This window comes from Dermacentor andersoni, chromosome 2, assembly GCF_023375885.2.
Source record: "Dermacentor andersoni chromosome 2, qqDerAnde1_hic_scaffold, whole genome shotgun sequence".
NCBI classification, from domain to species: domain Eukaryota; kingdom Metazoa; phylum Arthropoda; class Arachnida; order Ixodida; family Ixodidae; genus Dermacentor; species Dermacentor andersoni.
This window is the reverse complement of record NC_092815.1, coordinates 135,894,761-135,912,863: the sequence shown is the minus strand read 5'-3', so window position 1 is coordinate 135,912,863 and position 18,103 is coordinate 135,894,761. Positions and strand designations below refer to the sequence as shown.

General features: G+C 42.4%; 1 protein-coding gene across 1 annotated transcript; it reads right to left on the bottom strand.

Annotated features, from left to right (window-relative positions):
- Positions 1 to 427: 427 nt before the first annotated feature.
- On the bottom strand, positions 428 to 17,842 carry MetRS-m (Methionyl-tRNA synthetase, mitochondrial). Its single transcript, XM_050187504.3, has 13 exons — positions 17,708 to 17,842; positions 17,465 to 17,586; positions 17,239 to 17,310; positions 17,076 to 17,162; positions 16,859 to 16,987; positions 14,661 to 14,766; positions 14,439 to 14,575; positions 12,582 to 12,691; positions 4,606 to 4,705; positions 4,401 to 4,512; positions 3,407 to 3,592; positions 1,268 to 1,512; positions 428 to 749 (listed from the first exon to the last, which is right to left on the bottom strand). Exons 1-13 carry the CDS (start codon positions 17,757 to 17,759, stop codon positions 630 to 632), a joined length of 1,578 nt encoding a protein of 525 aa, XP_050043461.1. The 5' UTR covers positions 17,760 to 17,842; the 3' UTR covers positions 428 to 629.
- Between the last annotated feature and the right edge of the window lie 261 nt (positions 17,843 to 18,103).

Here is an 18,103-nt window from a genome sequence, read left to right as displayed (position 1 = left end):
TCTGAAACACCAGTTATTCATGGGCCTTGCATTATAAGGCTAACAGCAGACTCAGAAGGACTGCCTTGGAGTCACAAAAAGACGACCCATTTTTGAGGTCGTGCTTGCACACAATGTAATTAACAGCAGGGCGTAAGGCAACAGGTTCTGTTGCCGTAGAGATCATTCCCATTATGTGGGGCACTTTGAACTTGATTGTGACCTGCAAGGCCGAGATAACAACAGCACCTGTGGCTGAGACAGTTCCATCAATGAAAATGTGCCTTCTTTGTCCATATGCCTCAATCAATAATGACAATGTCACACACGTAGAAACAGAATGTGAGAGGCAGCTGAAGAGAATAAAAGGGCACTGCCCTGACTTCTTCACCCACTTGAACACACGCATCGTAAGTTGTTTCATTGTATTTTGTTCTTTGCACAGCAGTGACTGTATAGTGTGGCATTTTATTGCACAGCATATATCATATTACCTAATTACATGGCGTACACCAGCTCCATTAATACCAAGTCGTGCTGGTGTAACACGGAAACAGGCTTAGTATTTATTTCATTGTAAGCCATATATTACCGAGAAGCCTGTGTTAGACCTTAGAAGGCACGAAGAAAAGAACCTAGTGATGATCGTGCTAAGCGGTTGCTGACTGCACCTTTAGCCTCGAGAATACGTGAGTACGGTCTGTAGTCAGTGGCCTTGGGTTGAGAGCTGGCGACTGGGCATCTGTCCAGAATCGCTCTCCGGCAGGCACCTGCACAAAAACAAACAAGCCTGCATGGAAAGCCTGATGATAGGAATGTATTTAAGTGCATAGCACACAGATCAAGTCTGAACATTGATAAGCAGTGGTGTGAGGACACGTGAATGGGAGGAAAGCAGACAAAGTGCCGGGAAAGCGGAATCGATTTGGCATGTTTGCAAGTACCGCATGCACTGTTAGAAGCACAGTAAAGCAAAATGATGTTACACAAGTTACTGCAGGGCGCTATTCTAGAGCCATATTTTTAAATGACCCACTGCATTAGCCAACCTATCCGCCCTTTGTGACTAGCTCGGACGCTGCCACGCAGCAGTTATTGCCAGATAAGAAACAGATTAGAAACAAAGACAGTGACAACTTAGCAGTAAATGCAACAGAAATGCGTTAGCATTACATCGCACCTCTTTGAGATCCCATATCCATGCCGATGAGTGAGTATGTCAACCTATGCACATCAGTGTTTGATATGCTGTGGCCAGTGCAGCACTACAAAGCAAGAGATGTACTACCTGCAACTTGTCAAGGATCCTGGCCGCAAGCACAGGGATTACCGGCTGCAGCACGATGGCTGACACACGAAGCACCTCAAGTGCGACGTGCAGAACAGCATTCAGTCGCATCTCGCCAGAGTCAGTTTTAGCCAGCTCCCAGGGTTTGGCGTCCTGGACGAGCGCATTGGTCTGCCGCAGCACAGCCATCACCTCGTCGATGCCCTGGTATATATTGCCTTCCAGGTACTTGTCCTTCACCTTGTCTACCACGTGGCAAGAATGGATGAACAAGAAAAGTTGCACCAAAATGACATTCAAGCTGGCTTATACTTCTCCACCTCAGGGAAGACAGAGCAAAACAAGAAGACACAGCCACAGCAATCACAACTAAAATATGAGTACTGCACCTACATAAGCACCTACATGGAACAACATGGCAAGGTATCGGTTATGAAGGCACAAACACTCTTATAGTATTATATCAGTAAACCCTGAATTCATTTTATAGTTCTCCACAAATTATAGTTTACAGTGTGGTACACTGATACATACGTTATGTTTCATCACACAAAAATGTTATGGTTTAAGTAATTGATATAATTTAACACCCTGGGGAGAGCGTTCCTCTATGTTGGAAGGCAGATTTCGGCCACGCTTGCAACACCTGCGATCAGCTGTAGTTCCGACTAGATTTCAGTGTGGTGCAGAGGCATCATATATATGTGCTCAGATGCGAGTTTCCCAGTTAAAACATCATTTTGAGTGTAAAAGGCATAATTTCAAGTTTGCAGGACATTCCATGGTTCTCTGGGTAACAGTTCTGTACATTTGCTTTTGTGGAGCAATGGATACGTGTATTTTCCATTCCCCGTGTGCCTGGTCAGTGAGTCACGAGCACAGCAAAGTACCTTCTACATACACTTCACTCAGTGTAATATGACGAGCTCCAGCATTCTTTCACATGGACACGTACACTCCTAACTCGTGGTTCACCATTTACATGGCCTTTTGTTTTAACAAATCATTTGTTGTCGTAGTTATGATAAATGGCACAAACACACAATGACCAATGGGCTGCGAATGAGGCAGTAGGAGGTATTTAAAAGAATATATGGAAGGAAAAGTTGAGAACCACCTGAAAGCAGCATAAACCTAAAACGGAAACTTGTATACAATTGACCAGAGTATTGACCAAGTGACCAGAAATGGAACTTATATACAAGTTCCTCAGAAAGAAAACTTTGCACATAAAGCTAAATGTGTCCAGTTTGAGACCAAAACTGGCAGCACCTCCTTTCAGTACCCAGAGTTTTCTATTAATTTGTCCTCACTCTACCACCTACTAGCCTCCTGGTTGACTCACTTGACAGAACGAGTGCACCAGAAAGGTATTTATGCTAGTTTCCGTCCCTAGAATACAATGAATTCTTTTTCAACTGCACAACCCCCTCAATAAAAAAAAAAAGTGCTTCTTTAGCACTATTTTTATAAGGGGTTGTGTTACTTTCACCAATACATCAGCTTTTCCACTTCGCACATTTCCGAAGAACCCTCGTCATGAAAAAAAAAGACAAGCAATAACTGTTTTCTACTCGTATGTTTACTGTTTTGCTTAAAATATGCTTGTCTCATTGCAATGTACGCACTTCTGTTCCCACTCCTGTCCAAGGCATAAAATGAAGGCCTGCAGTAAAGAAAAGTAAATAACCAAAAAACAATCAAGAATGAAATGGAGCGACCAATGGACTAGTCAGCCTTTAGCAAGAGCAGAAATACATTAGCCAAAATTTTTTTTCAATTCATGAAAAATATTGTGCTAAACCGGTTGTTCTAGTACTCCATTTTAGTATCTGTTTCTTCGCTTTCTTTGATTAGACTTTCTGTGACCTGTATTTATGCATGTACAGGATAGAACCAAGAGAATGTGCCCACTTTGGCATCATAAATTGGATCCCCCCTCTTGCTGCAGTTCTTTTCTAGCTGTAACCACACACCCAAGCCACAGCTTTAACACCATAAACTACAACTACAACACAAAATATACACAGCCTGCTCCCTTACTGCATGCATGTTGACAGCAACATTCGCAACAGTGAAGGAAACCCTTGCCCAGGGTCTAAACTAAACTACTATATTTAAAGCAGTCAAATAGGTTACCTGCAAGGTCATGGAGCTGATTGAGGATTTTCTGCCCCTCAGCATAACTTTCAAAGGACTCCGCATCGTATGCTGGAAATATCTGATGCTTGTTCACGAGGGGCGCTGTACACCTGCTGAGGAGGTTCCCTAAAGTGTCGGCCAGCTCAGCATTCAGCAGGCGCTGTACTTTCGTGTTGTTAAAATCTATACAAAAATTGAGAATAAAAGTGATCCAACTCAACTCTGACTCACACTAGTCGAGCCTCTAACTCGCGAAATGTGAAACTCACTGCTTGCACATTCACACTGAACCCATTATATTGTAGGAGTAGAAACGCGCAGGAAAGTGTTTCTCACAATGAAGGAATTGTTTCCTACGGTTGGAAGCTATAGACCAGAAATTTTGTAAACACATCCTGCAGAGGGAATTAATAAAGTTTCAACAAACTTATATTCCTACAAATCTCTACCTCAATCTCAATAAACAGAACAAATAATTTAAAAGTGCATCAAAACATTGCTTCAAGATAGCCAAGGCAGAAGTATTGCACTGTTTTAGTACGCCTATTTCATTATCATGCAAATGCAGGCACAATACTTTATGCAGTGATTTGCTTTGTGATAGGATAAAATCACTCATGTAAAGCTAGTGCAGAACTATTACCATTCATAAAGTGGCCACAAAGAACCGGATGTACTACAGAGCAATAAGGCATGTTTTTATTGCATGTGCCTGCGCCAGGTATAAAGCCATGCACAAGACTGGCTTTAGTTACATAATACCAAAAGTACCAAAACTAGTATACATTCTCCTATTCTCATAAGATTCAATCTTCCTATAACACGTGAAAATAGAAAAAAAAAATCCAGCAGTATATCATAAGCTGTACTTGTAATCTGCTTCACCGTAGGGCTTGTGCATTTACAAACTGACAGGGCCTTGGAAACTATGTTCTTTGCAGACACTATACTATATTTCTCAGGATCCAGCAAAAATTAATTGTGAACTTACTGCCGTCAGAATGTGGTACGCCCTCCTTGAGCAAAAAGTAGCGGATCCCATCGGCTGTATACTTGTCGACTTTCTTGTAAGGACAAACAATGTTCCCTTTGCTTTTTGACATCTGAGAAGCACAGAGTATACGCACAATTTTACCTACAAGCCCAATCACGCATGAACAAAGAAACAAGGGAGAGAGAAGTACCAACATATTCACCTTCTCATCATTCACAGTCCAGTGTGAATGACACAAAATGCTACGGGGAGGCTCCAGCCCGGCTGCCATTAGAAAGGCAGGCCAGTAAATGCCATGAAACCTGGTCAAAACAAGACAGCTGTTGTACGAGTACTTCTGTCGGAGTTTACTAAATAAGCTTATGTTTAAGACTGTGTTTAAGGAAGAAAAGAACAGATTTCTTTTGTTAGTGAAAACAGCTTTAAGTTTCTGCACATCACAGGCTACCGTTAATCTTGTTGCTTTGTGGTAAGCACAACCTATACAACCACATCAACTTTGGTTTACAAGAGGTAAATGTTAAGCTTGAGGAAAGCTTTAAAAAAAAAAATCCAGAGTTGTATTCCATCAAACAAGTAATAATCACAACGCTACACATAGAGCTAAAGTGTTATTTACTTGGCACTCACTACAGTGACGGGGCCCCATTACGACCCCCTGCACTGTGTAGTTGCTAAAAAAGTGAGGGGGACCCTTTTTATTCCATTGTATGTTACGTGCACACACACAGTATCCCTACTCAGTGGTTCGCCTGTCTCACTGTGGCACACAGTAACAATGTAACAATGCATCATTATTCATTGGTCTGCCGCCACTAAAGCGGCATATGCCAAAGAAAATAGGCCCCCACCCCCATCTTCCTGGCCTATGTAACGGGTCGGTTCACAAGCCTTGGCAGGAGCCCTTCTTGACAGGTGTGGTGGTGAAGTATAGGAGAAAATAACAAGTACTGCAGAAGTCAAACGGTGAAAGCAATAATGCGGCAACATCTCAAACAAACTAACAAAAATTGCCAAAGATGCAATTTGAACTCATGACCTCACAATCATGAGCCCAAAGCTCTTACATGTCGCCACGTAACCATTTCATTTTTTTTTCTTTTTTAATACATGGGAGCAGAATCTTCAGCAAAATCAGACAGAGAGGCCTACTATTACACATGTTTAGCATTGTCGGCTGTTACCCCATCCCTATAGTGTTATGGTTATAGTAAAAGGCCACTTCACTATACTTCCCATTTTTCTTTTACACAGCTCCTTGCTAGAATATGCATGCCCCTATTCAGACATGAACTCTGTCAAGTGAAAATCAACCAAACAGAAAGTCCTTAGTATCTAGAGCCATCAAACGTATTGAGAGCGAATGAGTGAAATAGCTTGCCACCAAAGCGGTACATCCACAAATGTTACAGATCTGCAAAGAAAGTCAATGTATTTTTAAACTTCAGAAAAATTAAGGAGAATTTCAAGGTGCTGGAATCAAATAAATGGATTAAGCTGTCTGAACTGTGTGATAACTAAACAGTAGGGGTGTTCGAATACCAAAATTTTCGAATACGAATCAAGTACGAATACTTAGCTTCGAAAATCAAATCGAATAATGATAAGCACATGCATTTATTAATAAGTTGGGTTAAATTATTATTTTGGAATACTGCAATTACATTGTCAATATTAAAGAACTAGACTAGAAAGCTATTATACGAAAACATTGTGCATTAGGCGTATGTTAACTTGAAAAATTTAGTCTGTGTTTCCCACTAGCTGTCCTCGCCAGCTTGTGCCTTATTTACACAGCATCAAATGCCCATAAAATCGGAGGCATTTGACCCTGTGCCAGTCGTCACTCATCGCACTTTCTGTCAAGCAACAAGCTCAGAATTTGGGGTGTTGCTGCAAAAAAAAAGTGCACCCTCTCTGTCCGCAGACCCACGCCCCTTGCTATTGAGAGGCTGACTTTCTCATAAATTTAGACCTTTAGCGGCTAAGTGTGCTTTACAGGCAAAGTTTCGCTAGCAGCACGAAATCGCAAAATTTAGCACAATGAATGAATGAATGTTTGGTTTTTAGTGGCGCAAGAGCTAGGTATGGCCAAAAATTGCCATTCCACTGTTAGTTACTTCGCAGTGGAGTGATGAGTTCCGTGAAGCTGATGTGACATGACTGTAAAGGGGCCTAAAAATAGCCGCTGTAAAGTGTGTAAAATCTACGTGTAGTAATATTATGGCAATGACTAATGACATGTACTATGATCCTCAAAGTGCACTGCAAAAAAAATGATATGATATACAAAACATGTCAGATGTAAACATTGGCCACAGCACTACTGCGCCATCAGAGCCCTTGAAACACAAGGGCCTGGAGGCATGTGCTACACAATACTGCTATTGCAGCGGAATCCTCTGAAGAGACGAAGCGCTACGAATGTATGGGACTAATAGCATGCAAGACGCCTTTCAGGAAACCTAGGACTGTGTTGGTATCAAAAAACGGTTCTGGACTGAGAAACATTACAGGACAGGATGAAGAGGGATGCACTGCTGGTATGCTAGGTAAAAATGTCTTTTTCTCTCAGATTCGGCCTCCTGACACTCCAGGAGGTCATGGAGGATGGTCAGCCTCTCCACGCATCTACCACAGGTTGGAGGTTGATTTCCAGTTAGTATAAAATTATGGGTGCCAAATGTGTGTCCTATTCTGAGACGACAGAATAGGACATCTGTTCGGCGTGACTTTGTTGCCGAGGGCCAGAAACCTAACTGTGGCTTTATCACATGCAGTTTATTATTTGTTTCCACGTCCCACAAGCGTTGCCAGTGGTTTCGCAGTTTCCTTCATAAGAAAGGCTTCAGATCTGTGGCAGGGACTGCAGCGGTAGGAGTAGCTTGGGATGCAATTGATGTGGCCATTTGGCCTGCTAGCACATTACCCTCGATTCCTCTATGGTCAGGTACCCAGCATATAGTGACATGCTGGTTAGATATGTACACTCTACATAGAATGCAATAGAGCTCAATAAGTATGGCTTTTACGACGCTTAGGGCGTCTGTAAATGTAACTGTTTTTTGAAGTTTTGATTTCCTTATATGCTTCACTGCCGACAATAGTGCATGGGCCTCAGCCATAAATATATTTATTTACGGGTGCAGTGTGCCGGATTCTGAGAACGATGGGCTGATGGCTGCATAAGGCATCCCTGCATGTGACTCGTAAGCGTCTGTGTAAAATTCAGTGCAAGAGTACTTAAAGTGGAGTTCTATGAAATGCATTTTAATATATGCCTCTGGTGCATGTTTCATGACCTCTACAAACGATGTATCACAGCTGCCACTGTCATGGCGGTAACAGTTTCACTTGAGTCATAGGACAATGTTCAAGAACTGTAACACCCATTTTCTTAATGAGGTTCCTCACAAACAAAGTGAACGGCTTCCTCACTAAAGGTCGGTTACGGAAGAGCATAGCAGTGGCCATATCGTTTATGGTTCAATAAGAAGGATGTTCAATGTTGGCTTGTACTCTCAGAAAATATGTAAAACCACTGTATGACCGCTGCAGATGAAGTGACCACTGATTTGACTACGTTGAGGCTCTCAATTGGACTTGTCCTGAAAGCACCGGTGGCGAGACGGATACTCAGATGGTGAACAGGGTCTAGGATTTTTAATGCACTTGGTGTTGCATAATTATAAATTATAGCTCCGTAATCAAGGCGGGAGCGGACAAGACTGTTACACAAGTTCACAAGGCACTTTTGATCACTACCCCATACTGTACATGCCAGAAGCTTTAGAAAGTTCAGGCATTTCATTCTCACATTTTGAATATTGGAAATAAATGTGAACTTATTAGAGTCCAAAGTGATTCCCAGGAATTTACATTGGTTGCTCACAGAGAGTTGGTCTCCCTTGATCGTAATACTAGGCAGTGGTGCTACCCCTCTCTTATTTGAGAAAGGTATGCAGGTACTTTTTGGGTGTTTATTTTGAAGCCATTCTAATCCACCCATTTAAACAATTTCTTTATTCCAAGCTGCACTTGTCATTCGCAGATAGCAATATTGCATGATTTTAAACTTACTTGCACATCACTGACATACATAGAACAAAACATAACACGTGGAACGACTGTATGCAGGCTGTTCATTTTTACAATAAAGAGTGTGCAACCAGGTAAGCATGCCCCCTTGAAAGCAGTTTCTTGGGTAAATGGTTTAGATAAAGCACTGAATACTTTTACATGAAAAGTGCGGTTAGACAGATAGCTTTCAATTGTGTTTAACATGTTCCCATGGACTCCCATCGCGGAAAGATCGCGGAGGATCCTGAATCACCACGTCGTATTGTACGCTTTCCCTAGGTCCATAAATACTGAAAATAAAAACTGCTTATGAATAAACACATCTCTGATGTTTGCCTCAATGCAGACAAGGTGGTCTATTGTCGGCCTTCCCCCCTCTCTGAAACCACACCGAAGGGGGTATAGTTTGTTGTTACTTTCTAGGAAGCAGATTAAGTGCCGGTTTACCATTTTTTCAAAAACTTTGCGCAGACAGCATGTTAGTGCTGTTGGCCTGTAGATGCTGGCTAAGGCAGGGTCTTTCCCTTGTTTAAGTACTGGGATGACTATAGCTTCTTTGCACGACAAAGGAATATACCCCTCCGCCCACATGGCATTGAAAAGAGATAGGAGCGTTTTCAGTGTTTCAGGGTGTAGGTACCTAATTCTTTCATACATGGTATGATCGCCACCTGGCACTGAGTTGTTGCAACAAGCGTGAGACGCCTTAAGTTCAGCCAAAGTAAATGGGCAATTCTAAGCGTCACTCTATGAACTTATGCGGTTTAGGGTATGCTGCTCTTCATGTTCTTTGAGTCTTAGAAATGTTTCTGTATAGTACAATGCACTCCAGACATATTGAAAGTGTTCGCCTAGACAATCTGCCTGATTTTCCAGGCTATCATTTTGGATACTTACTAAGGGTAGGGGATGTGATTCTCAACCTATTAACTTATTTACCCAATTCTATACTCTTGTTTCATCAGTGTACAAATTTATATTGGAGATGTACTGACCCCAACTTTCTCTCTTTGCACGCCAACATGTTCTCCTGCCTTGTGACTTGGCCTGTGTGAAATTAATAAGATTTTTGGCGGTTGGAGAATTGCGAAGCAATCTCCAAGCATTATTTCGATTTTTTCGTGCTTCCCAGCATCCATCATTTTACCATGGGATGCGACATTTATTTGCCAGTCCGTTAGTTTGCTTGATACATGTAGTTGCAGCATTAATAATAAAACCTGTCAGATATGCCACAGCATCCTTTATATTAAAACCAGCAATGTCATCTCCGCCTAAATACGTCAACTCTCGAAACAGTTTCCAGTTGGCCGTGTCCACATTCCACTGAGGAAAATGTGGCGAGCACCCATCCTGTTTTGTTAGGTTTAACATAATTTGAAAGTGGTCGCTCCCGAAGGGGTTCTTCAGAGCGGAGCACTCCAGATATGGAATTAGTGTACACGATATACACTTTAAGTATATGGATGAATATGTGTTATGTGCCACACTGTAGTACGTTGGCTCTTTCTTATTAAGTATACATACTCCTGAGGAAAAGAGAAAGTTTTCAATTAGGCGACCTCTTGCATCACAACGAGAGCCTCCCCACAAAGTGTTATGTGCATTTAAGTCGCCGACAACTATGTATGGCACCGGAAGCTCACCTACATAATTTTGAAATTCGGTTCTTTGAAGTTGGTAAATTCGGAGGAATATATATAGAGCTGATAGTGACTAGCTTGTTAAACCACACCGCTCAGACGGCAACTGCCTCTAGGGGCGTACGGAGTTTTCATCCCCGGCAGGCAACACCTTTGTCAACTATGATGGCCCCACCCCCAGACGACATGACAGTGTCCTCGCGGTCATTACGAAAAATAGTGTACTGTCGGAGAAAATTTGCGTATGTATGTTTAAGGTGTGTTTCTTGAACACATAGCATCTTTGGACTACACTTATGTAGAAGTTCTTTAATGTCATTGAGATTGTGGAGGAGACCTCTGACATTACAGTGTACTATTTGTGTATCCATGTTGAACATGGTTTTGGTGCTGTGTGTTTAAGACGAGTTAGCTCACAAAGCGCTTTCCGGGAGCCGTGATGCGGTGTTTTTCTTTTTTGGAGCCATCGCAAGAATTTCGCCGCTCCTTAGGCGCTGGGTGCGCAGTCTGGCTGGTTGTTGTGTCCATCGCCTCTTGTGAGGCACTGGACATACACTCTTGCGAGTGCTGCATTTGAGTGAAGGTGTCGTCTCGGTAGACTAAACTTTTGAGGCCACCATTCCAGAGGTAGATGGCCTCTTCTGCCGGGGCGGCGGAGCAGCACTAGCCGTAGTTTCCGGGGCGGCGGATGGCATCACTGCCGACTCACTATGTGTGGGTCGGACAGCCACCGGAGGCCGTTGTGGCACTGCCCCCTGATGCGCCACTTCGACAAAGCTATTCTTTGGCAGGTAGGATACCCGCCTGCGTGCCTCTTTGAACAATATGATTTCCTTGACTTTGATAGTTACTGTTTCTTTTACCTTTTTCCAAGATTGGCGGGACCACAAGTATGCGGCGTGCTCTCCATCACAATTCACGCAGTGTGGAGTATTCTCGCAATTGTCAGGTGGGTGTTCTTGGGCACTACATTTAGCACAAGTCTGGCAGCCTCAGCAGTTCAACTGTTTTGGCAATTAAAGCATCAGAAGGGATTAGGGATTGTACAGTCTGATCCAGATCTTCATGTACCCAGCCTCAATTGTCTCGGTTAGCATACTTGATGCTTTGTTTCGATCTCCTTGCCATTGTGCCTCATCTTAATTCTCTTGACATTGATCACATTTTGAACTCATGGTGCTTCAGTCAGCTCCATGAGATCAGCATTGGAAATGACTCTGTGGGTGGTAATCATTGTGCGGTGCAGTGCGACCGTCACTGGGAGATTCCCGAATGACTCTAGATTATAGAGTTTTTTGTGTTTCTTTTCGCGGAGTTTTAAAAGGAGATCGTTGCTTGCCAACTTGGAGACTTTATAACCTGGACCAAAACCTTCAGTAAGTGGCTTTGAAACCAGAAAAGGCGAGATCATTCTCGCTGCCTTTTCTTTTTTCTCTGAATGTATTACATGAAATCGTGGAAAACTGTCAATGTTTCAGCCAAAAAACTTGAAAACTTCTTCGGTGTACCCTCGCCTCTGAGGGCAATCAGGGAGTGGGAGGAATGAGCTTTCCATATGTAAAGGCAAATTGTTCGGCAGCAACCGCAGCCACCCACTGTGGAGCCCAACGAGGGGATGCTGCAAGACCTGGAAAGACAGATCCTGCAAACGTCAGCTGTACGCCATTGCTATAACTAAATGCAGTAAACCCAAGGTTGGCTACCTACACAAAGTTAACCCTTGCCGCCTGGAAAGTTTGAAGTGAGAGGAAGTGGAGAGGACAGGCAATATTAAAATTGAGATAAAGACGAAGATTGAAGACGAGGACAGGAAAAGGCGACGGCCAATTTTCGCCAGGCGGGTCAATCTACAGGTGCCGTCTATGTGAAGCAGAGACCGAAGAGGTGTGTTGCCTCCGCCAGGGGGCTTGAAAGGTCCAAACACCCAGCATTGGCTCAACCCCTAGGATCCCACTTTCCCCAGACACTGCTAAGCCACGCACAAGCACACGTGGGAAAGTCCAGCCCTCGTGTGCTTGGGTACGTGGTGGCGCAACACACTGAGCGCCTGTAGACGCAGATGCCCCTGCGGGGAAAATTTGGCACAAAATTGCCCCAATATTCTTAGACTAGATAGAAAGAAATGATAAGAATTGTGTTTGCTCCCGCACAGCCAGCAACACACTCTCTTTGATTCTAAGATTCGTATCCAACCGAACATACGAAAGCTTTCACATAGTAAGTTTATGAATCAAATACGAATAAAAATATAATATGCTGTAATATTAGAACTTTTCGAATATTAGCACACCCCTACAACAGAACTTATTACTAGTGCCTGCACCAACAGATATTGACTTTTTTAACAATTCTATAGCAAGGAGAAGGTTAAATGTTTAAGAACAACATCATAGACACAGTAAATTGTCTGTGATTTTTATCACAGCTACAAAGCATAAAAAACAGCCATGCATACTTGAGAATATCTTTTCCTATAACATGGCAGTCTGGAGGCCACATGTGATTTTTGTCCGGATAACCACTAATTGTGAGGTAGTTGACTAGCGCATCCAGCCACACGTAAATCTGAAAATAAAATGAGATTTTCATTTATTTCAATTTCAGTTATTGAGTATAAAATGTAATAGTCCTCCTCTGCAAGCACCATGACAACATACAACAGTAAAGGCTGACAGTACACAAATGCATAATCAAATTTCAACTTGAATTGTAGAATGCCAAAAGAAATATTACATCAAGTATGAATGGTTCCAAATTCTTTGTACACTCACTACAGCAACAAACAGAAGGCAGATTCTACTCAATATGATTGTTTCATTCATTCATGGGATTGAACATCGCAAATCAGCAGAGGGATGGTGAGTGATGTCATAGTGGAGTGATCTGTATTATATTTAACGAAGTGTAGTTATTCAGTACACATCGGACTCTTACTTCACGAGCATTTTTGCCTTCTGCTCCCAGAAAAATGTGGCTGTGGCAGCCGGGAATCAAACCTACAATTTCGTGAGTAGCAGCAAAACACCACAGCCACTTCGTTGCCGCAGTGGATCATCGGATAAGTCCTTCCTACTTTTTCTACTTTTTTTCCCCATGCAAAACACATATGTAAGATGTATTCTGGCATATGCATGTTTGCAGTGAGTTAAACCCAACTGAGACTCATTGCCAGTGTCATCTTTTTTGTGTCTCTGTCCTTTTGTTTTTCTTGTGCTGTTTAGACTGTTTACAGCAATGCTAAAAGATGGCTACAGCAAGGCAAAATTTCAGGAAAGCCAGTTTGTGCAACCTCTTACTATGTGATTTCCCACATTCTCAGCTCACTTGAGCAGTCTGGGCGACCTGACATAATGAATCATAGAATGTGGTTGGTGGAGATTTATGTGGCAATGCCTCTCTACAGGCACCTCCTACAATTAATTGTATGTAGCAGCAACATTTGTGGTGGAGTGCTAAAAACAGCAATATTCAAAAGGGGGAAACCAGCTTATCCATGATTTTTTTTTTTTAATGGTATTTCCCTGTTGCCTGCTGCAGGGAATGCATATGCTATGGATAGGGACAAAGAGCACCACAGGTGCTGCTTTGCAGAAACTTACAAAACTGAATGTGAGTGCTACTGCACAAAGTTTTACTAAAGCTCAAGCATATGTGTAATTGCCAAGGCATAATCACGCTTCTAGACTACACGAACAAGTCACATAGACATTTCAAATTTCAAGACCTTTACCCACTGGAGGCACAAATTAAGTTTTATACGAACTACATGGCTGCTAATGCAAAACTACAAAAGAAGGCCACTTAAGTAGGAAAAGAACAACTTACAACACTTGCCATCTCTCATATTGGCCACACACAAAAATATCACTGTGCTATTACACCATCTTCTATCATGCACACATCATGTTCGGTAGCACAAGGTTGTCATTTTACTGGAGAAAGCTGCCGATATGTACAGACATGGCTCAAAACAGTATCGAACATGAACAGTCTAACATGAAATGATCGTCTGCATACTGTCACAGAAACAGAATGCTTTATAACAAGTAGAAAATATATAAATGAGGTTAAATATGAGAAAGCACCTGATTTATATCAAACATGGAGCTTATCACTCAGCATATTGATTATCCAAACGACAGCACCATCTCGACATCAATCCAAGTGCTTAAGAGGGTAACAATGCCTTACAATGCACAGAGGAAAAGAGAGGCAGAAACTACACTACTATAACACACATACTTTTGATGAAATGTAATGGCTTCTTTCTATTTATTACAGCAGTGCTACAGCAAGAAGCAACTTAACTTACTGTTTGTGAACTGTCCTCGGGCACGCGAATGCCCCAGTGAACTCGTGTGCTCTGTCTGGATACAGATAGGTCTTGAAGGCCAGCATCAATCCAGTGCATAAGAAGTTTTTGAAACTTTGCAGGCTTCACTAAACCTTCTGAAAAATTAGGGGTGGGGGGGATGGGGGGGAATGGCTGCATGAGAGCACATTTTGGCAAAAGGAATGAAAAGCTTTTATTTACCTGAAGACTTCAACCAGTGCAGCAAGTCCCCTTGGGACTGGGACAAACGAAACAAATAGTTCTTCTCTTCCATCCATTCTACTGGGTGCCCAGATTCAACGCTGATCTAAGGTGATGAACACTGCGTTAGGCTACACAGCATTGGCATATACGGCATATTAACATAGGTTGCAGCTTCAGGCAACATACTGACATATACATACAACACAGTCAACTGATAACACAACAAATTTAATCAATCTGTCCAGCATTTATTAAGTCAAGACAAATGTTGTAACAAGCTCCCATAAACACCTGTTGATTATCTAAGGCAAGCTCTGTTTGTGCTCTGTATCTTGACAAGGTCCAGAGCAAAAAAAAAGTAAGTCAGCTCAGTTATGTGTCCTGTGTGCAAACCTATAATCTAGCACCGCAGAAGCCACTCACTGGAAGGCAAGGCACGAAGACAATGAACCATCAATTGTAGCATTTAAGCCACTGTACAAACTTGTGCCTTCTGGTTTTCTGAGTGGCACATGCTGATGAAAGCCTGCGATTTGTGCACCATGCCACAGTAGGTGGCAGAGCCTGAAAAGAGCATTGTGCAGTATGCAGGTATTGCACACATGCTAGCAAGTCCTTGGAAGCACATAAAACACTAAATTACAGCATCCACTCACATCTACAAGGACTCAAACTCATACTGTCACCAGTCCCTTGGCAGTATTTCACTGCGTCAGTTTATTCTATGCCCATTCATTAAAGAAATAAAGTAGCTTTCTCTGAGAAAGACTCTCAAATATCTATTCAATTAATTACAATAATGTGATCATTGTGCATAGTTTATTTTTGCATAACATATTTTTCAGACGCACCCGATAGTCCAAGCAAAAAGCAAAAAGCTTTTCTTCCAAACTCCACGCCCACTATATAGTTTACAGGGACAAACCTCGACTGAAACTGGGTCTCTTAGTTTGTCTGCATCCGGTAAACAGAAGGTAAGCAAAATTTTTATTGTCTACCAGTAAATGCCTACAGGTCCTCTACTAGACTGCACATAGGAATCACTTCTAAAAGTTGTCCAAATCACTCTCATCAGGGCTGCCAGAACAGGGGAACAAGTCAAACATGTCGGACTTCATGATTGGCTCCTCAATGTCTTCACTGCCTTCAGAATATTTAGTTCTTGTCCACGCTAGACTTCACTGAGCTAGAACAATGCTGTCAAGGCTCTTCGTCTTTTTGGTGCCATCACAACTGTTCTTGTGTTTTATGCATATATGCAGCTGCATATATATGTGTCGTGCATCTTGCAACAAGGTACTGCACATGTGCTTGCATATCACGAGCTGCCAGTATGAGCTGGAAATATTGCTAGGGCACCGTGACAATCATTGCGGAGTTAACTTGGCTATGTGATTTAGCCCAGGAAAAATTTGCTAGTGCAGACAGGCCTCACTTCCTTCAAGTGCACCAGCAATCCATAGAAATAAAGTCTTAAACAGTCTGCACCTTGTGAAATTTCAACTTTTAAGCTTGTATAGCCTGTAGACTAAAGCAAGAAAAATATGGTAATTCTAAGTTGGCTGACCGTAATTATTGATGCATCTTTATGTGCTTTATCATTAGAAGTAAATTGCATTGTGTATTTAGCTTAATGATTTTATTCACACCTACACAAGACAAACTTTGCTGCACAAGTACAATGCTTCTTGGAGATACATGAAGGCACATACAGTGGGAGAGCACATACCCTAGAGGCACAATACACTTATTTCTTGCACACATTTCATTCAACACAAGAGAACTTGTACAATTGAGTTGTGCGCACATAATCCATCCCACCGAGTCATACTACATGGATATGAGACTTCTATGAGACAACAGTGGCGGCATGGAACTACATTGAAGTTTTACAGTATGCAGATCATCTGCTGTGCCAGCCACTGCTGAGCAGCATGGATGCTCTACATTAGCATTACCTTGTAAGCAGAGACAAACACCATGGCTCCAACGGTTTATTAAACGTTTAACTCATCATATCACACGATCATACTACGTTGCCACAGGCAGGAAGCTGTTATCAGCCCAGCACCTTTACATATTGCAGACACCCGCAGCACCCTGCGCATTCAACTAGTCTACAAGACACGAGGTCAACACCTGGCACTCAAAATGTCCAGCCAAGGTCATTTTCGAAAGCGAGAGCTGCTTCTCACCTTCTGCGCAGTGCCGTCGGCACCTTTTACTTCCGTCACCTCTGATTCGGACAGGAAGAGTTCATCTTGTGTCGAATACCAGCCTTTGTATACTCCCGTGTATATCCACCCCTTTTCCCGCAGCGTTTTCTGCAAAATGTAAAAACATGCCTTTAGGTCACCTATTCGTCTGCAACATATCTTGCACTACGCTTTCTGATGATTTCGTTTCGCATACCCAAAAGTGTTCGACACACTTTTTGTGTCGGTCCTCTGTTGTGCGAACGTAGTCCGTATATGTGATGCCCGTGTTGTCAAACAGGTCCTGTAAATTGGTACGACATGTGAAGCAGCACGAAAGAAGGTCTTCGAATAAAAAGGTCGTGCCACAACGTGTGTACCTTGAACTGCTTTGAAATTCCATTGCAGAATGTCACTTCATCTTGCTTTGCCCTTGACGCCGCTTGCTGGATCTTTAAAATAAAGCCGATCAAAAAAGGAGATTTAAGAAGTGGCGACAAATACAAGCACAGAAAGCTTGCCAATGTTGTCACGAACATGCGATTTAAACATTTTCGCGACGGTCCTTTAGTTTCGGTCCTTGACTTCTCTGCACGTTACACTTACCTTTAGACCATGCTCGTCCGTCCCAGTTGAGAATATTGTTTCTTGTCTAGGATTCAACAACCTGTGCAGCCTGTGAAGGGCGTCTGCCAAGACGACTGTGTGATGGTGACCAATATGAGGTCCTAAATAGAGAAAAGAAAACCGATGTGACCTATGCAAAACTGGCAGTGAATGCTGTCGATCTTGCAACAAATGTTGAGCGTCTGTGAAACGGAAAAGTGCATTAGCCGCGCTCCGCCGCACCTGAATTGACGTAAAATATAGGTGTCGTTATGAAGTACCGAGACGGCCCCATGAGCTCGAGACGAAAACGTGGGTATCCAATACAAGAGAAGCGTGCTCGCCGGCACTCATGGAAAAATCTGTATCATTTCAAAAGAGCGCGGACAACTTCACAGCCCGCCGTACAGCTTTACCACGAGTGTCGACTTTCACTTTCGGTTTTGTTAGTTTGTGATGCAAACACAAGCGATTCGCGGAAGAAAGAAATCAACTACTTTATTTAGTTTGATATCTTACCTATCTTACTTTACAATTTTAATCAGGATTTAGTTTTAATTCCATAAGTAATTATTACTGTGGGAACCGAATGGAACCTTGAATGTACTGTCAACGTTCCATTACTTGTTCACTACATAA